A 21,037-nucleotide genomic window follows, 5' to 3' on the forward strand; every position below is an offset into this window, starting at 1 on the left:
GCAGGTAAAGGGTGACATTACTGTTCAGGCACACATTGGCTATAACTAGTTTATCTGTATTAGAAACAATTAGAAAGTAGCAAACTTGGGATTCAAAACTAGGTAGTCTAACTCCAGAGCTTGTCAAGTTCCATCTATCACTCTGTTCTTGGTACATAGCTTTTAATCAAGGATAACTGCCACTCCCCCCCCTCCCCGTGCTCCATGGATATTGTGCACATGAAAACTATTATCTTGGCACTACATTTTTGCCAAGATAACAGTCTCATTTGATTTCTGATTCACATAATGTCCGGGGTCTGAGGTATGAGAAGGTCCAGGCTTTACAGCCACGTGGTCTCTGCGGGGGAGTGGGAAGGCCTGCACCGCTTCCACCAGCAGAGGGCGATGTTCGCGGTTGCGGCCACAGAGAGGTTGCACCGTCCACTCGTCACCCCCCACGTGGGTCTGAATGGTTAGGCCCGCGGGGCAGGTAGCGAGCTTCCGCGGCTTCCCTCCACCCCCCTCCCTTCACTCATTGGTAGGGGCTGCGGGTCCGGGCGGAAGTGGGGCAGGCGGGCGGGAGCGAGGCGTCGCCGTTGTATATTCATGAGGCGCGCGCAGCCGGCATGCTAATGAGGCGGGGCGCGGCGGCAGGCTGAGGAGCTGCTGGGCGGCGGCGGCGGCGGCTGCGGGCTGGGTGCAGCCGGGTGGGAGCGGTGTGGGCGCGGGGTCACCAGCCAGCGCGAACCTGGACATGGAGCCGCCCGGCGGAGGCCTGGGACCCGGCCGTGGGACCCGGGACAAGAAGAAGGGCCGGAGCCCGGACGAGCTGCCCGCGGCGGGCGGCGACGGCGGCAAATCCAAGAAATTTGTGAGTGTCCTTCCTACCCCGTTCCCTCAGCCCGGCCCGGTAACCGCCCTCTGGACCCCGGAGATCCCCGCGGGGATCTCCGTCGGCCCCAGGGATGCATGCCTGTCTTTCGGGAGCCGCCCCCGCGCCTCCCTTTCTCGTTTTACTGGGTCCTGGGCTCCACAGCCCGACCTCCTACCCCTCCAGGACCTCGGGGAGCCCAGAGTCTTCCCCCTCCCCCGGCCCCCGCGCCTCTTGCCCAGCCACCTCGGACCTTCCTCCACCCCCAGCCCCCACGCTCTGCCCCGCGCCCCCGTAGCCCAGGCATATCTCACCCATCTCTTTCCTCTCACCCCACTTCCTTTCTCTTCCTCTATTACCCGAACACACCTTCTCTGTCTTGGTCCTCAGTGCTTTTCTGAGTCCATTTTCTCCTATTACCCTTCCCCCGTGTTTTTGGTGTTTTATTTGCTTCTCCTAAAGGTCACTTCCTTCCCCAAGATTGATCGCTTTCACCTGCTAACTTTCCTCCAGCCCAGCCCTCTCTCTGGGCCCTCAGCCCGGTGTCACCTAATAATCCTTCCTCTCAGGAATGTTACCTGACTTGGGCCCTACCTTCCTTCCTCCCTTGGACGTTTGTCCTTGCGAGTGCCGGAATGAGTGCCTGCCCAGGTCCTGTGGTCACTGGGCATGAAGTTAATTTTCTTTGCCGGTATTTCTCTGTCCAGAGAGCCTGTCACTTTACCCTGTTGCTTATCACTTTTCAGGGAGGTAGAACTTCCTATGATTATGCCCTTCTTGACCTAGGATGGTGATAAACTTCCCTCATAGGGAGGAAGTTAGACTGCAAGTCCAAGAAGTTTGTGAGTAATTGAGTTGCTTTCCATACATTGCCCATGATAACCATCTCCTCAACTCTCTGCCACCTCCTGTGCCCCAAGGCACTGGCGTCCCCTTTTCTACCTGTAGAAGAGTATAGCTTTCCTCAGGTGCCCATTACTTCCAACTGGAATCTGAAGGAATATTGATATTCATGTAATCCTATCTATTTCATTACCCTTGCTTACACTGAATCATTTTTATTAATATCTCCAGGGAGCTATTTGTTTGCTTTTTACTGTAAAAGCTTTGAAAATTATGGGAGACTGTCCAAGAGAGGGAAAGGGGCTTGGATCTTAATAATTATTTGCTAGTTGTAATTCTGGTTATTTATTCCTCTCTTCCAGGTAATCACACCCCTACCCCAGTATCTCTTTCTACTAACCAAATGGGTTCTAACTCTTTCCTCTTTCTCGTTTCTCTTACCCCAATCCCTTAGCATTTTGACCCAATTCCACACTTTTTTTTGGGGGGGGTGGGGTTGATAAAGTGATAGAATCAGGAAGAGAATGTTGCTTTGGGACCCGGAGGGTTGAGATGTGGAGAGTACTAAACAGAATTAAAATAGTGACTCATCTCTTCCTGCATATTTCTAGCAAGGCAGGTACTTCTGGACTGCCCTTTCCAGTGACTTACAGGCTGTGGGTAACTGGTTTTATCTGGTGAAACAGTACCCCCCTCCACGCCCCCTCCCAGAAATGTAGGGTTAATGGTAGTGATGACCTTCCCCTGTGCCATAGGGCCTATGGTAACTAAAGCAGCATTTCTCTGTTTCTTTAGGGTAAGAATTGACCCTCTAAGAGCTTTCTTTCTGAGCCCATATTCCTTCTGTTTCAGTGTCTTTTTGTTTTGATTTTGTTTCCATGGCTACTGTTTGACCTTCCTCACCCAATTTCAGCTATTCCTGCTGATTTATAGTGACCTCTGTGGCTTGTAAATGTTCTTCAAGCCCTTAATAGAAGTTTATATGTGCTTTTGTTTTATCTAACACTGTGTTTCACAAATGTGTGAAATCTGCTAAGTGTAAGTGGTGCTGAAAGGTGAGCTGCCTGAGGAAACACTTCTTTTCACCTGTTTTTGGAATGTCCATGAAGTCTTGTATATGCTAAGTGGATTTGGCTCAAAGTTGTTGATATTTGCTTTAGAGAGGGTGGAGTTGAACCAAGTTCTCTTTTTCTTTCTGAGGTGTTGGTCTTAACCCTTAACTTGCTAAGTTTAAAAAAATATGTCACACAGGTAGGGAGGAGAATTGCATTTACAAGGGATTGGAAAGTTTCCAGGAAAGTAGAGCTCCTTAACCCCTTTATTGCCAACTATAATATACCTCAAGGCATGGGCTATTCTGTCTTCCTCATTGATCATTTTATGAAAACTCTGGAAGTGAGAAACCAGAGGCATTCACTTCTCTTTGTGTCTGTGTATGTATATACTAGTATGTGGGTGGGTGGAGTGGGCGAGATTGCTGGTGTGCTTTTGTTACCCATGGCTTAGTTTTCTTGAACTGCAGGCTGAAAGCAAACTCACAACTTTTGCCTCCTCCACTTTTTTTAGAGTGTGTATCTTCTGGAACTCCGTTAAGAATGTACTTTATAGCCCTAACCGGTTTGGCTCAGTGGATAGAGCGTTGGCCTGTGGACTGAAGGGTCCCAGGTTCGATTCTGGTCAAGGGCATGTACCTTGGTTGCTGGCTCATCCCCGTAGAGGGTGTGCAGGAGGCAGCTGATCGATGTTTCTCTCTCACTGATGTTTCTAACTCTCTATCCCCCTCTCCCTTCCTTTCTGTAAAAATCAATAAAATATATTTTTTTAAAAAAAGAATGTACTTTATAAAACTGCACTGGTTTGATGTTAGTGTGCACGAAGGCTATTTGTTTGCATCCCAGGGGTTCCTAATCCCTTTAGCTCCTACATCTCTTTCCAGGCTTATGCAGGTTCTAAGTATAGATCAACTGCTGAGAACACAGAGCTCCTAGGTTGCCCAAGATCTGCTCTTACCCTCTGAGGCATCTTGTGTGGAAAGGAGATGGAGTGTAAGTTGAAAAGTGGTTGGGCATCTTTAAAAATGTGGTTGTGGGAGATGCTGACGTGTGGCTGAAGCCAGGCTGCCTGGTGTTCCCCCTGGGTTCTTCATGAGTCTCTCTCCTGGGCCATGACATATCCCTTCTCTAGCAGTGTTCCAGTTCCTTTCAGAAGTCCTTAAGATGAAGGGGAAAATTTCAAATGAACAGTGTTTTCTGACTTTTCAGCAGTGATTAATGTGGGTGCCAAATAGACTGTTTCTGAAATAAGAAAGGGGAGTAAGTATAACCAGGATGTTAGGGGGCTGCGGAGTATTCCTGAATTTTATGGACTCCATGTCTTCTCACATAATCAAGAAATTGATACGTTCTAAGCGAAAATATTGCTTCCTGATTTAGCTAGGAGCATAACTTTGTAAAAAATGAATTTCAGTGTGGGGTTAGAGAAAATAGAAGATAATTTTTAAAACCTTGTTTAATTTTGGATTCCTGTATTGGATTATTACCAGGTTGCAGTTTCATGCCCTTCTAAAAGTAAAACAATAATGAAAGCATAAATGTTTGGGTGTAGACCCCTGTCCAAAATGAGAGCAGTCAAAGGTGAAGGATGCCAGACAGGTTTTTAAGCAGACACTAGGAAAGGTAGAGAATATAAAAGAAGTGGAGTTGTTCATGCAGATTTCTGCTTTTCTTCTCTTCAAGGAGATCTTAACTTTAACACAAAAGGTCACAGAATACCAAGGAGTGTACAGAAGGCTTTATACAAGTCATGTGGTTTTTGTGTTTTTTGAAAGATGATAAACACAGGGATTACTTAGTTTAGAAAAAGGGAGGGGAGCCAACAGGAATGTTATTGAGATGCTTGGGATGACAGGATGATACCTTAAATATGTCTGCCCTTCTTTCTGCCTTGTCTTTAAAGACAGCCCAAGGATCCACATGTACTTGTCTCAAAGGAAATCCTCCCTCAGGGAATGCCTCAGAATTAAAATCTCTGCCTTGGGAGACTTGGTAAATGTTGGGATACTTTTCTAAAAAGAGCTGAAAATGTTATTACCTATAAATTATGTTTATTATAAAAGCTGAGAGAATAGTAATAAGAGAAGTGATTTAACTTTGTTGATGGGCACATGGGTCAGAATAGACTCATTTTATTTCCTGTGTGATAGAATAACCTTTTGATATTCTCTGGGGCCCTCAGTGTATTTTATAAATGGATTGCCAAGTTATTCTTGGAGAGTGTTATATTTTCATTGGAATGTAATAGAGGCTTAAAAGGTAAGGTTACGCCATATGTGATTTAGAAGAACAGGTTAAAATCATGTTTATTAACAAGAAATAATAGGCATTATATGGCGTTTCTATATGCAGGTGTGTTTCCTCCCATTTTGTTTCAGTTAGCTGAAATCATTCAAGCTACAAAAGTTATCCCCATTTTGAAACAAACTTTGTAATACTTACGTGTTTTTTATTATGTTGAACCTCCTATTCCCACTCACTTTTATTTGAAAGCACTAGCAAAAAATTCACCTCTTGCCAACCAGCAAAATGGGTGTTTGCTCCTAGTTAGGGTTAGGTGAGACAAAGCCAGCGCTCTCCCCTTGCCCAGCTGCCCACCCTTCCCTCCCTCTTTGTTTTTATTCCCTCCCTGCTTCTGTATGGTCAGGTTCGAGTTTCATGAACAACTGGGCTTTTGAGGAATCAGGAACAGCAAAAGCTGTTGATACTAACATTTTTTAAAATGTCAAAGCTAAAATTGAGAAGTAGAGTATTTTAATCACTATAAACATTTTACCTTTTACCGTTTTTTCTACCTCTTTTTTTTTTTAAACAAAGTTTTTAGAACCAAGGGATTCTTTTTAAGGAAGTAAAAGAATTACTGAAGGAAAAAGAAAGATTGAGACCAGTATTTTAACGAATTTTTACCACCAGTTATAGGATAACTGGGTGAATCATTGTTCTTCCAACTCTGAGATTCTTCCATTCATTTTTAAAGCTTGCTGTGAATGGCAGTCTTAAATTTTAGTCGTAAGGGACTCTAAACACCCATTCATAGCAGCAATCCTTACAGTTGTAGGTTGGAAACATCAGGGGGCTAAGGGGTGGAAATTAGATAAATGAATGGAGGAAGAGAAGCAGAAATTTTGGATTCTGCATTTCCTTTAGTAAATTTCAGGATCTTGGAATAGCTAGAGTAGTAGAAAGGGAATATAGAGAAACAGATATGCTAGAAGCTGTGAAACTGAAACGGGAAAGATTGAAAAAACTGGCTCTCTATGTGGAAGCATTCTTACATGGAAGATGGGAAATTCCATTCTTGGTGGTGGTTATGAGTGGTCCTTAGGCAGTAGCTACTTTGGCATTTTGTTAGGGTAGCAGATACAGGTAGAGTTCATGATGTCCTGAATTATATTTCTGGATTTCTGATTATGTGACTTATTTCCTGTTCTAGACATAGGATTTGTAGTTTCTTTTAAGAGTTAACATACTTTATGGATCCAACAGAGGGTGATTTATAAACCTTCTTTTATCCTAAATGTCACAGAAAGCCAAGGAGTATACTTTGATAGTGGGCCTACATCTCAGATATAGCTGCCTTTTGTTGTTGTTAGAACTTTAGGATCAAGTAAAAAAGGTAACCCTCACTTCTTTTTTTTCTCTTTTAATTTTATTGATTTTTAGAGAGAGGAAGGGGGAGAGGTGGAGAGAGAGAAAGAAACATCGATTTGAGAGAGAAACATTGATAGGTTACCTTCCACACACGTCCCGACCAGGGATCGAACCCATAACCTGGGTATATGCCCTGAATGGAAACCGAACTCACCACCTTTTGGTATACAGGATGATGCTCCAACCAACTGAGCCACACTGACCAGGGCTCTCACACTTCATTCAGGGGTCTTCACCTTTTTGTGTGCCATAGAGCCTTTGCCAGCCCCCCCCCCCTTTTCTTACAGCTTTATTGATGTATAATTAACATACAATAAGCTGCATATATTTAGTGCACAATTTGTGAAACCATTACCACAGTAAAGATAATGAATATATTCAGTACCCTCAAAAGCTTCCTCCTGCCCCTTTGTATCTTTCCTTCCCCCCAGCCCCGTTCCCTACACTGATTTGCTTTCTGTAACTATAGATTAGTTTGTATTTTTTAGAAGTTTATATAAATAGAATCATACAATATGAACCTTTTCTTCTAACTTCTTTTAGCATAATATATTGTTACACTTATTAATAGCTCATTCTTTTTTTTTTTTTTTTTTTTTTATTTTATTTATTTATTTTTTTATTTTTATTTTTTTTTTAAATAAATCTTTATTCAGATTATTACAATTATTTCTCCTTTTTCCCCCCATAGCTCCCCTCCACCCCTTTCCCACCCCACCTTCTGCCCTTACCTCCCCCCCACTGTCCTCATCCATAGGTGTATGATTTTTGTCCATTCTCTTCATGAACCCCCCCATACCCCTTTCCCCCTGAGAATTATCAGCCCACTCCCTTTCTATGCCCCTGATTCTATTATATTCACCAGATTATTCTGCTCCTCAGGTTTTTAATTCACTTGATTTTTAGGTTGGCTTGTTGATAGATATGTATTTGTTGTTCATAATTTTTTCTCTTTACTTTTTTCTTCTTCCTCTTCTTTAAGAATACCTTTCAGCATTTCATATAGTACTGGTTTGGTGGTGATGAACTCCTTCAGCTTTTTCTTATCTGTGAAGCTCTTTATCTGCCCTTCAATTCTGAATGATAGCTTTGCTGGGTAGAGTAATCTTGGTTGTAGGTTCTTGCTATTCATCACATTGAAAATTTCTTGCCACTCCCGTCTGGCCTGCATAGTTTCTGTTGAGAAGTCAGCTGACAGTCGTATGGGTGCTCCCTTGTAGGTAACTAACTGTTTTTCTCTTGCTGCTTTTAATATTCTCTCTTTGTCTTTTGCTCTTGGCATTTTAATTATGATGTGTCTTGGTGTGGTCCTCTTTGGATTCCTTTTGTTTGGGGTTCTGTGGGCTTCCTGGACTTGTAAGTCTATTTCTTTCACCAGGTGGGGGAAGTTTTCGGTCATTATTTCTTCAAATAGGTTTTCAGTATCTTGCTCTCTCTCTTCTTCTGGCACCCCCATAATTCTGATGTTGGTACGCTTGAAGTTGTCCCAGAGTCTTCTTACATTATCTTCAACTTTTTGGATTTTTTTTTTTGCTTTTTGCTTTTTCGGTTGAGTGTTTTTTGCTTCTTTGTATTTCAATTCTTTGACTTGATTCTTGTGTTCCTCTATTCTGTTTCTGGGTCTCTGTATAATATTTTTTATTTCAGTCAGTGTATGTTTAATTTCTAGTTGGTCCTTTTTCATATCTTCGAGGGTCTCGTTATATTTATCGGCCTTTTCTAGGATATTCTTAAAAAGTCTTATAACGGTGGTTTTGAATTCTATATCCAGTCGTTTGTTTTCCTCCATTTCTTTCGTTTGTGATCTGATTCTTTGACCCCGCATTTTCACTGAATCCCTGAGTTGGTAAGGTAGATATTTGTGCTAGGTTTCCAACATGGCCCAGTGGGTCTGCTTCCCCAGTTAACCTGAGGTGGACACTCTTGGTGCACCCCTTTGTGGACTGTGTGTACAGCCTTGTTGTAATTAAGTCTTTATTGTTGTTGGTATCACTGGGAAGAATTGACCTCCAGGCCAGTTGGCTGTAAGGATCAGCTGTGTCTATGCTGGGAGAAGTTGGGTGCTGGAGACAGCCTTATAGGATTAGACTTGCCAAATTGCAATAGCCTCTGTGCTCAGCTTGGATGGGGTGGAGTCTCAGTCTTGGCTTCCTGTCAGCCCCGCCCCTGCGCGCATGTGCGCTTTCAGTCCTCCGCCTTCCCCAGCTCAAGTCTCCGCCTGAGAGTCCAGACTCCCCCCACAAGAGCGTGGGTCCCCAGGGGCTCGCCTGGAACTGGGGTTCACTGCAGTCAGAACTGGGGCTCGGTGCAGTCAGAATCCTCTGACTCCCCTCCACTAGGGAAAGCCTGTGGCAACCCCCGCAGCCTTTGTGTGCACCGGTGCGGCGCGTGTGCGCACTTTCAGTCCTCCGCCTTCCCCGGTTCCTGAGTCTCCGCCCGAGAGTCCAGACTCCCCCTACAAGAGCGTGGGTCCCCAGGGGCTCGCCTGGAACCGGGGTTCACTGCAGTCAGAACTGGGGCTCAGTCAGGATCCTCTGACTCCCTTTCACTAGGGAAAGCCTATGGCTACCTCCGCAGCCTTTGTGCGCACTGGCCCGTGTGCGCCTTCAGACTACTGCCTTTCCCAGCTCGCGGTCCGAGGCTTCCTTCCCCCTTCCGCCAGAGGAAGTCAGCCAAGCTCTCAGCCGCCCTTCCTCTCTGCGCGCACAAAGCCCCTTTGCCGTACCTCCAATTCTCTGTGAGCTTTTCTCCTTCCTTCTAGTTGTAGAATTTTCACTCAGCCTGCTTTCCTGTGGTTCTGGATGGTGTCCGTTCTGTCTTTTAGTTGTAGTTTTGAAATTGTTGTGCGAGGCAGCAGTTTAGGTGTTTACCTATGCCGCCATCTTGGTTTTCCTTCAATAGCTCATTCTTTTTATTTATTGCTGAGTAGTATTACATTGTATGGATTTACTATAATTTGTTTATTCATTTACCTTTGGTAGGCATTTGGGTTGTTTCCAGCTTTTTTGTTTTGTTTTGTTTTTGCTGTGCACATTCATGTACAAGTTTTTATCTGGACACATGCCTTCATTTTCTTTTGTAAATATGTAGGAGTTGAATGACTAAGTTATATGGTAGGACTATGTTTAACTTTTTAAAGAAATTGCCTGTTTTCCAAAATGGTTGTACTGTTTTACATTCTCACAAGCAATATATGAGCTCCAGTTTCTTGCCTACTCTTGGTATGATCAGTCTTAAATTTTAGCCATCCAAGTGGATATACAGTTGGTATCTCAGTGTGGCTTTAAGTTGCATTCCCCTGATGATGTTGAGGCTCTTTTCATGTACTTATTTGCTATCTGTATATCTTCCTTGAAGTGTCCAAAAATTTTCCCCATCCTATCCTTTCCTATCCTATATAATGAAACCCTAATATGCAAATAGACCGAACAGCAGAACGACTGGTTGCTATAATGCGCACTGACCACCAGGGGGCAGACGCTCAACGCAGGAGCTGCCCCCTGGTGGTCAGTGCATTCCCACAGGGGGAGCGCCGCTCTGCCAAAAGCCGGGCTCATGGCTGGCGAGCACAGCGGTGGTGGTGGGAGCCTCTCCCACCTTCGAGCCGGTCAGACATACCCCGAGGGCTCCCAGACTGCGAGAGGGCGCAGGCCAGGCTGAGGGACACCACCCCCAGTGCACAAATCTTGTGCTCCAGGCCTCTAGTTTAAAATATTTTGTTACTGTAAAAATGCCAGTCCTTTGTTATATATAGGTTTTGCAAATATTCTTCCGGTGACTTACCTTTTCATATTCTTAAGTGTATTTTAAAGTATCTAATTAAACACAAAAGTGCTTAATTTTGATGAGGTCCAATTTTTTCATTTTTTTCTGTGTCTGTCATATTTCAAAAATCTTTGCTGAAATTATGGTCACTATGATTTTCTTTTTTGCTTTTTTCTAGATTTAGCTCTTAAATTCTGTTTTCCATATGTGAGTTATTTCACATATTCCTTTTGGGATTTAATTTTCACTTATAAGCAAGACAGAACATTTCTGACACTCTTAGGATTGGGGACCTTTGAGATCCCATTTATTCTGGAAGCAATTTCATCTTATGTGGTATTAGAAAACTTTTGTTTTTTAAAAAAAAAAAAAGAAAAGAAAAAAAAGAAAACTTTCGTTTTTCTTTACTCATTGTGCTACAGATTGTATAATGCCTGCCTTCCTATCTATAAATATTAATGAACAGCATTTTTATAGATTGATTCATTACAGACTAGAAGGACAGGGAGTAATAATAACAATAACACTAACAGTAATAATAACAGTTGTTGCATATTACTATAGCCTTAGCACTGTGCTAAAGAGCTTTAGATTCATCCCATTAATCTCTAGATCATCCTTATAAAATAGGGCACTGTTATTATTACCATTTTATAGGTGATTAAATTGAAACTCAATGAGTTCAAGCAACTTGCTTTAGGTCATAAACCTAGGTCTAGCTGATTAAAAAAACAACCTATGTTCTTATTCTCCACATTGTACTGACAGTTTACATATGTCCAGTTTTTGCACCTGTAATATAGAAGAGTATTCACTGCTAAGAATTTCTTAGACAGTTTTGATTATTTCTTTAGAGTCCTTTGACAATTACAGTCCATTAAAACTGGACTCTTCCAGTTCAACTGGTAGGAAAGAAATATTGCGTCTAGATGTACAAAGTGCAGTGGCTAAATGCCTAACTGCTTTTTGCATTAGTAATTTAGACTTTGAAACCATTGCAAGAATCTTAGTTAAACCTTTATTATCATAGATATGAAAAAGTAGCTGTTGCAGTGCATGCAAAACCTATTTTTCTCCTGACTAATGAGTTAAACAGTTGTCTAAACTACTATATTTTGAAAGGTAACCTTATCTTATTGTTAAGTTAAACAGCCTGAACAGCATCACCTGCCAGGAATTTTAATTGTTTAAATTGCTGAGAGCAGCAAGTAGTGTTGACAAATAGAGTGTGGGGAGGAGGAAGCTGTTGCTAGACTATCTCTATAGGTGTCTTTTCTGTATTTTAGAATTAGCACATAGCATTCCGAAAGACCTCTTTTTGTGGCCATGACACTTGCCTGTAAGGGTTGCAAATGGCCAATTTCAGGAGACTGCAGAAGTTTGCTCTTTAGATCTTGTAGTTATTTGACTCAGGTTAATAATTAACATTATCACAGAGATCCAGGTACCTGGAACTAGGATTTTTCTGTATGACTGGAAAAGAGTAAAGAATAGTTTCTCTTTATCTGAATCTACATGGATCTACCTAGATCCAAAAGTTTCAAGATCAAGAAGTCATGTGGTTGTCATTAGGTTCAGCCCTTGCTTTTTAAAAGATTGTAATATCAGCCAGGTTTGTAGAAGAATGGGTGGGGAAAGCTCTAAGTCCATGAGCATAGACTTTAAAAGCTGTAGAGAAGTGAAGGTATTAAGTGGAAACATTACTGGACTGAGAGTCAGAGGACCTAGGTTTTAGAATCTTAGATTGCTAGAGGTGAAAAGTATGCTAAAAATTACTCAATTCAAACCCTTTATTTGTAGATTAAGAAGTGTGGGCCTGGAGAAGTGATCTGTCTGAATATACAACGAGACTTAGGACTAGCGGACTAGCACCCCTGTCTCCCACTCCCACTGCCCTATGCTTTCCACATATTGTGCTTAGTCTGACTTTGCTACTCTTTGACCATATGAACTCTGGGCAAGCTACTCCACTTTTCTTGGTCTTTTTCAGTAAAATTAGAGTTGTGGGCAGGACAACTTCATAGGAGATGAGGGCTATGACAGGTCCTGGAAGGAAATCAAAGGATTGGTAGAGAAGAGGGGGAGGGATTTCATGGGGTGGGGAGCAGTGTGAGTAGAGCTCAGAGGTATGAATGTGAGGCTGTAGTAAAGTGAAATGGCAGTTATAGAAGTCAAGAGGATTAGTGGGAGATATATCATTTAAGAAAGGTGAAGCCACTTCGTTGAGATTATTTTAGTCCTGGGAAAGGCTTTTAAGTTCTCTTTCTGTAGAAATCTGCAGAAAGCAGGACTGAAAATTAGCATTTTGTAGCATAGCATGATGAATGTTAATGAAATTTTTGGCCATGTAAATGTGTCATGGTGACAGTTATCCACAAACATGAATTGATTAGTGTTAAGCTTCCAACAAATCATTTCTGCTGCCTAGATGGAGTTTAGAGAGCTAAGTTTGTTTAATTTCCAATCCTTATCAATTTTAATACATCCCTATTTTCATATTGCCAGAGATTAGATTTTAAAAGATGTGATTTTCTTCAGCTAGCCAAATAATGGGCTCAGGTAGGAAACGCCATTGTGGGAACAATCTGAGCCTATCTTTGGGCCCTTTTGTTTCTTTAAACATTCTCTGGTACAGTGTAGTATAGGTTTTGAGTGCATGCTTATTTGAGGTGTTCTTTAGTCTTTCTTGAATGCAAAATAAGGGTCTATTTTGGAGGGTCTAATTTATCTAGCTTGTAAAGTGCTTAAGAGCAGTGGTAGTATTTAGCTCATGTTAGCAATATCCTTTTATGTATTTTAGTTTTAGTTGGGATTTTTGAGATTATTTTCAAAGCTCTCTGTTTCAGTGGTCTAATGTAGGAGATTGGCAGTTTTGAAAACATTAATCCTCTCACCAAGGTAACTATGAGGAAGAGAGAACCACTAACGTAACCATACCCAACCAGAAGAACTCTTTTGAGAAAAAATTATTACCTTTCTCTAGAGATAGTATCTTATAGTTTTGTCTTGTGTTTAATGAAGGAACATGTCTATAGGATTAAAAGTCTCTGCATTAATTTCCACAGTACGGGGCTGCCAACTTTTATCATTATAATTGACAGCAATATTTGACCCAGTGCTCTAGGGATTGTTAACATACATTTAAAGTGAATAGCTGCTAATTCTCCATATTATATGAATCTATTATTATCACAGTCTTTCATGGCTACAGAAAGGTTTGCATAGAATCTATACTAATAATAGAGGAATAATGCAAATTGTCCAGGATGCCATCACAGTAACAACTGAACAGCAGGCTGCGTGGGGCAACCATGCCAGCAGGGGGGTCAGTAAGGGATGACCAAACCACTGAACAGCAGGCTGTGTGGGGTGACCAGGCCGGCAGGGGGGTTAGTGAGGGACGACCAAATGACTGAACAGCAGGCTACATGGGGCAACCAGGCTGGCAGGGGGGTTAGTGAGGGACAACCAAATGACTGAACAGCAGGCTGTGTGGAGCAACCAGGCTGGCAGGGGAGTTAGGGAGGGATGACCAAATGACTGAACAGCAGACTGCATGAGGTAACCAGGCCGGCGGAGGCGGCGGGGCGGGGGGGGGGGGGGCATTTGGGGACGACCAGGCTGGTGGTGGGGGACAGTTAGGAGCGATCAGGCTGGCAGGCAGAAGTGGTTAGGGGCGATCAGGCAGGCAGGCAGGTGAGCAGTTAGGAGCTAGTGGTCCCGGATTGTGAGAAGGATGTCTGACTGCCGGTTTAGGCCCGATCCCCGGGATTGGGCCTAAACCGGCAGTTGGACATCCCCCGAGGGGTCCCAGATTAGAGAGGGTGCAGGATGGGCTGAGGGGATCCCCCCTCCATGCATGAATTTTGTGCACCGGGCCTCTGGTATTAAATAAAGAAGACAAGGATGAGTCTTTGCATCGTCAGGATTCGTCTGAATCTTCACAAAAACTGTTAGTGACAGTAGGAGTGCCCTATTTTGTGTGTTGTTTTTTTCTTAACCTCATATACAGCTACCCATAGCTATGGAGTTACTTCATTTGGCCATAGAAGCAAAATAGTTTTGGACTGTTCCAAAATTATTTCATCATGCTTGCATGGGACTCCAGAGATATTTTTAGTTGTGATAGTTTTTATGAAGTCTCCCCAGGCATAAAGGTTTCTAGTGATTTTATTATTCTTGTATTTTAAAGAGATGGGAGGTGTCCTTAGTTGGCAGCTCTTCGTATCCGCCAGGGCTTGTTCGTTACTTCTAGGCCCATGGTGACGTCTGTTTCCTGTGATTGAAACCACAAGAAGAAGTGGTGAGAAGCCACTGTAGGATATGCACTATCGGGCAAGCAGCAGGCATTGGGCTGCCCTAAAAAGGAGCAGTTAGTAACTAAGCACAGTGTTTTAGGGCCTTTGAAGAGACTCTGGAAATGATTTGACTCAGCCTCTTCATCTTAAAATGAGGAGGACATTGAGGCCTAGAGGTACTAAATTGCTCAAGATCATGTAATTAGGTGAACTAGCTTTTAGACTTCACTAACTATTCATTATTCTTTCTCACATTGCATTATCACCCCTAAATTTTGTAACTGTGTCCTCCCAGAATGTTTCTTTAAACAAAGTACTGCTGGAAAAGAGCAGATGCTGGTGGGAATTTTTAAAATTGGAATTTATTGGGGTGACATTGACTGGTGTGCATTTTGAATATGAGAATTGGATGATGTTGCTTTTGGCTGCTGTACTAATAATTTTTTAAATTTATTTTTATTTTTATTGATTTCAGAAAGGAAGGAAGAAAGAGAGAAACATCAATGATGAGAGAGAATCATTGATTGGCTGCCTCCTGCACGCCCCACACTGGGGATTGAGCCCACAACCCGGGGCATGTGCCCTTGACCGGAATTGAACCTGGGACCCTTCAGTCCACAGGCTGACGCTCTATGCACCGAGCCAAACCGGTTGCAGTGGTTCTCAACCTTTCTAATGCCACCACCCTTTAATACAGTTCCTCATGTTGTGGTGACTGTTGTGGTGACCCCCAACCATAAAATTATTTTCGTTGCTACTTCATAACTGTAATTTTGCTACTGTTAATGAATCGTAATGTAAATATCTGTGTTTTCTGACGGTCTTAGGCTCTACAGCAGCGGTTCTCAACCTGTGGGTTGCAACCCACAGGTTGAGAACTGCTAGCAGGGTCGCCTAAGACCGTCGGAAAACACAGGTATTTACATTACGATTCATTAACAGTAGCAAAATTACAGTTATGAAGTAGCAACGAAAATAATTTTATGGTTGGGGGTCACCACAACATGAGGAACTGTATTAAAGGGTCGCGGCATTAGAAAGGTTGAGAACCACTGGGCTAGGGTATACTAATAATTTTTAATCCTTTTTTGAAAAGACATATACGTAGATTTTCAAAATAAGAATACTGATAATTCCCTATTTCTATTTTCATTTTACTTAGTATTTGAATATCCTAGTGATTATCTTTATACACATATATTTTATAATATTGCAATTATAGTTTATACACTTTGTTTTTAAAGTGTGTCATAAACATTTCCTAGCTTTCTAATCTTTGAAAATTGCTACTTTTATATGAAATGGAAATGTATTTTTATTATAAAAGTGATCACATTTTTTTCTAAGAAAATATAAATATGTATAAAAATATAGAAAAACAATCCCCTACCTTGTTTTCCAGAAATTATAGTTATTTTTAAATAGAACCAAAGAGAAAAATACATGATACATGGAAGTCTCTTTGGAGTCTAAGTACTTTGGCATGATATTCTGTATATGTTTATGTTAGACATAGTTCCATATAAGTATGTTTGCTAGAAGTATTAGAAGGAACTTATTTTCTTTTGTTAATATTACTGATATTGATGGAGGAGTAATGATATTTCACCCATGCTCTCCCACAACTGAAGATTTTCTCAAAATAAAATCTTTTAGATTTGAAAAGGTCAGAAAATGTTTACTATGGTTTCATAAGATCAAATCTGGCTTTTTGAGTAGTAATGTAATATTCGGATCAGTTAAGCTATTATCAGTAGGCTGTGACTATTTCTTTTTTTTTTAATTTAATCTTTATTGTTCAGATTATTACAATTGTTCCTTTTTTCCCCCATAGCTCCCCTCCACCCGGTTCCCACCCCACCCTCTGCCCTTACACCCCCCTGACTGTCCTCATCAATAGGTGTACAATTTTTGTCCAGTCTCTTCCCGCACCCCCAACAACCCTTTCCCCCTGAGAATTGTCAGTCCACTCCCTTTCTATGCCCCTGATTCTATTATATTCACCAGTTTATTCTGTTCATCAGATTTTTTATTCACTTGATTTTTAGATTCACTTGTTGATAGATATGTATTTGTTGTTCATAATTTTTATCTTTACCTTTTTCTTCTTCTTCCTCTTCTTAAAGAATACCTTTCAGCATTTCATATAATACTGGTTTGGTGGCGATGAACTCCTTTAGCTTTTTCTTATCTGTAAAGCTCTTTATCTGACCTTCAATTCTGAATGATAGCTTTGCTGGGTAGAGTAATCTTGGTTGTAGGTTCTTGCTATTCATCACTTTAAATATTTCTTACCACTCCCATCTGGCCTGCATAGTTTCTGTTGAGAAATCAGCTGACAATCGTATGGGTGCTCCCTTGTAGGTAACTAACTGTTTTTCTCTTGCTGCTTTTAATATACTCTCTTTGTCTTTTGCTCTTGGCATTTTAATTATGATGTGTCTTGGTGTGGTCCTCTTTGGATTCCTTTTGTTTGGGGTTCTGTGTGCTTCCTGGACTTGTAAGTCTATTTCTTTCACCAGGTGGGCGAAATTTTCGGTCACTGTTTCTTCCAATAGGTTTTCAGTATCTTGCTCTCTCTCTTCTTCTGGCACACCCATAATTCAGATGTTGGTACGCTTGAAGTTGTCCCAGAGGCTCCTTACACTATCTTCATATTTTTGGATTCTTTTTTCTTTTTGCTTTTTTGGTTGAGTGTTTTTTGCTTCTTTGTATCTCAAATCTTTGACTTGATTCTTGCGATCCTCTAGTCTGCTGTTAGATCTCTGTATAATATTTTTTATTTCAGTCAGTGTATGCTTAATTTCTAGTTGGTCCTTTTTCATATCCTCGAGGGTCTCGCTAAATTTATCGGCCTTTTCTAGGAAATTCTTGAAAAACCTTATAACCGTGGTTTTGAACTCTATATCCAGTCGTTTGTTTTCCTCCATTTCTTTCATTTGTGATCTGTTTCTTTGTCTCTGCATTTTGGCTACTTCCCTGAGTTGATCGAGTGGCTTTGTGTGCTAGGTGTCCTATAGGGCCCAGTGGCTCAGCCTCCCCAGTTACCTGAGGTAAACACTCTTGCTGCACCCCTTTGTTGGCTGTGTGCACAGTCTTGTTGTAGTTAAGCCTTGATTGTTGTTGGTATCACTGGGAGGAATTGACCTCCAGGCCAATTGTCTGTGAGGATCAGCTGTGTCTACGCTGGGAGAACTTCTGTGCTGGAGACACCCTTATGAGACAAGACTTGCAAAAGGCTCTGTGCTCAGCTTGGATGGGGCGGAGTCTCAGGGTGGAGCAGACAGCATTGGTTTCCCGTCAGCTCTGCTCTAATAGTCCCCTGTGTCTCAGTGTCCCGTGGTAATCGCTGCAAGCACCTCTGAGAGAAAGCTGCCCTCGAGTTCCACCCGCTGCCAGACAGTCCAGTTTCTCCCGGAATGAGACTGGATCCCCAGAGTCTTGCCTGGAACTGGAGTTCATTGCAATCGGGAGCTTTTGTCGCCCGCTTGAGAACGCCAGCCGTGTACTCAGTTGCCCGCCCTCTCCGCGTGCGCGCCTCGGTACCTCTCCCTTCCGCAGTTCCTCTAAGTCTCAGTGTGCTTTTCTCTTTCCTGACAGTCCAGTTTCACCCCGTATGAGTCTGGGTCCCCAGAGTCTTGCCCGGAACTGGAGTTCAGCGCAATTGGGAGCTTTTGTCTCCCTCCCACTTGAGAAAGCCAGCCACGCACTCAGTTGCCAGTCCTCTCTGCGCCCATCTCAGTACCTCTGCCTCCTGCAGCTCCTCTGAGTCTCCTTATGCTTTTCTCTTTCCTTCTAGTTGTAGAATTTCCACTCAGCCAGCATTCCTGTGGTTCTGGATGATGTCCGTTTTGTCTTTTAGTTGTAGTTTTGAAATTGTTGTGTGAGGCAGCAGTTTAGGTGTTTACCTATGCCGCCATCTTGGTTTGATATATCGGCGGTGACTATTTCTGTGTGTTCAGGAATAGTGTGAAGAGAGGAAAAAAAAGGTGTAACCATCATTTAGAAATGAAGAGCTTGAGAATGGGATTTAAAACAAGGTGGCCTCCTACTTGGTGCTTGTAGGTAGAAACAGTATCAGTGCAGGAACTTCCTGTCTACCAGGCCTTGGGTGTGTCAGACGGGTGGTCCACCCTTGAGGAAGAGTAGATGTCCTGCTACTGACATAACAACATGGGAGAAGCCAGTTGCTACAGAGATTGTGAAACAGCATTCCTGAGTCACTCTTTCCAAATGAGTGGACAACACCCGTTTTTAAAGGAACAATCACCATCTTCTCTAAACTCAGGCAGTAAAGAGAGAAGCTTAGTAAGAAAGTGAAGAACAAGTATCAGTATTTGGAGATTGAGAAATATGTTGAAATTTGGAAAAATAGGTTAACATTTGTTATTGCTTTCTATATCTATACTCTAAAGCAGGGGTCCTCAAACTTTTTAAACAGGGGGCCAGTTCACTGTCCCTCAGACCGTTGGAGGGCCGCACTATAGTTTAAAAAAAAAAACTATGAACAAATTCTTATGTGCACTGCGGGCCCTGGACAAGTCGGCTGCTAAGCAGGACAGGCATTGGCACCCGGCGGGCTGGATAAATGTCCTCGGCGGGCCGCATGTGGCCCGTGGGCCGTAGTTTGAGGACCCCTGCTAAAGTTTCATCAGAACCTTAGAATGTTTGAAAGGAAGAAAGCTTTGCTTACTGTTCTTTCAACTGATGACAGATTATATGTGCACCTTCTTCCTGACAGCAAAGGAGATGGGCATGTCTGCGACACTTTTGATTCTTGATAGGAAACTAGGACTTCCAGAATCTGAGCACTTTCTCTACTGGCAGCTTGTTTGTCCAACGCAAGGGGCTGGCAGTTTGTTTGGATGGGCTAGTAGGAAGAATGCAATGTTCCCCGCCTGGTTTCCACCTGTTCTGCTGAGCTGGAATAGTGAAACCTGAGTGGACTTCCCTTTTCTCTAGGCTATCAGCTATCTAGGATGCAGGCTATGCCAGTCCCAGGGCTTCAAGATGAGCTAAGCTAGAGGCAAAACATTCCCGCAAGAGACTTACCTTCTTAGACTATCAGAGGATTACTGTATTAAAACATATTTTGGACCTCTCAGAGGATTGAATCCTAATATTCAGATAGTTTTCCCCTCATTTGAATTATAGTCAGGAAATGTGGTTTATTGGAAAACAGACTCTCACAAGTAGTTTTAGACAGTTGTGTAGAAAATTGAGTTTGTTGTTTTTAATATGTAAGGAAATTATTTCAAATCTATAAGTAAATTATTGAAACAGGAAATGGATCATAGTTACCTAATGCTCTTTTTTTTATTTTATATTTTATTGATTTTTTACAGAGAGAAAGGGAGAGGGATAGAGAGTGAGAAACATCGATGAGAGAGAAACATCCATCAGCTGCCTCCTGCACACCCCCTACTGGGGATGTGCTTGCAACCAAGGTACATGCCCTTGACTGGAATCGAACCCGGGACCCTTCAGTCCGCAGGCCGACGCTCTATCCACTGAACCACACTGGCTAGGGCTACCTAATGCTCTTTATATGGCATTTCTAACTTGTGCTTGACATGTGTCACAGCTTGGAATTTTTCAGGGCTCCCTGGGTGGTATCAGGAAAAAGATACTGCTTCTGGAAGACAGAGACAGACTGAAAGAACTCTTTAAGAATAGAAGATCTTAGATTTTTCTCTGCTATGTTCCCTTTGTTTTCTCTTGTGTGAATTCTAACCAGTTTAACTCTCCCATACTGAGTTTAGCTATGGGGATGCTGAGGCCAGGTGGAACTAAATGAATGAACTGCTAGAGTCTGACTTAGTCCTTTAGCACATTTCCCTTTGTGATCATGGAGAATATGAGTGTGCTATCCCCATTCCTGGGGACTGCTGGATAATCGTCAGTTTTCTTTCCCTTAAACACACTTAACTTTATAATGTTAAATTAGCTTCATATGACAATATTTTAAAAAGCTTAATATAAATTAGCTTTATATTTCCTGTCATTTTGTGCTTCCCTCTTAGGCTTCCTTTCCTCCGACATACTCATTTTCTTTTTTAAAATGACTGCTTCAGTTCTACACAACTCCTGTTTAGGATGTTGGCACCAATAAGTAGTGATGTCAGAATTTATTTTGTTTCTCTGTGAATTGTAGATGAGATATTAACTCATTCTATGTCATTCTTGGGCCATTCCTTTAAAATGGAAGGGAATGTCTCTACATTTAAAGGTATCCACTACTTCTCTGTAGTTCTAATTGACTTCTGTACTAGTATAAGGTGTGGGAATTGAAGGGAGACTAGCAAATTTCATTGGTTTCATCCTCATGTATTATTTGCCTTTTATAAAGCACTTTGCAACACAAAGTGCTTTATATACATTTTATTATTTATTCTCTAGTCCTAATTACACTAGTCCTATGAGACAGCATAATCCTAAAGATAGGAAGACTAGAACTGTGGTAGATAAAAAGAAAAGCTTACCCTGCCTTTACTGTACTTCAGTAGAAATGTGGCATGCTTTGTAGCAAAGCTGGAATAGCAATCATTGGAAATTGAATTCAAGTCCATGTTATG

The 21,037-nt window shown here is 42.1% G+C and overlaps 1 protein-coding gene across 1 annotated transcript in view; it reads left to right on the forward strand.

The window, feature by feature from the left end:
- Positions 1-659: 659 nt before the first annotated feature.
- DIAPH1 (diaphanous related formin 1) overlaps positions 660-21,037 on the forward strand; it is a 94,663-nt gene continuing 74,285 nt past the window's right edge. The window contains 1 exon segment of the mRNA XM_080672904.1: positions 660-853. Coding sequence (XP_080529030.1) covers positions 737-853 — 117 coding nt within the window. The 5' untranslated portion in view covers positions 660-736.

Source organism: Plecotus auritus, assembly GCF_963455305.1.
Source record: "Plecotus auritus genome assembly, chromosome: 6".
NCBI classification, from domain to species: domain Eukaryota; kingdom Metazoa; phylum Chordata; class Mammalia; order Chiroptera; family Vespertilionidae; genus Plecotus; species Plecotus auritus.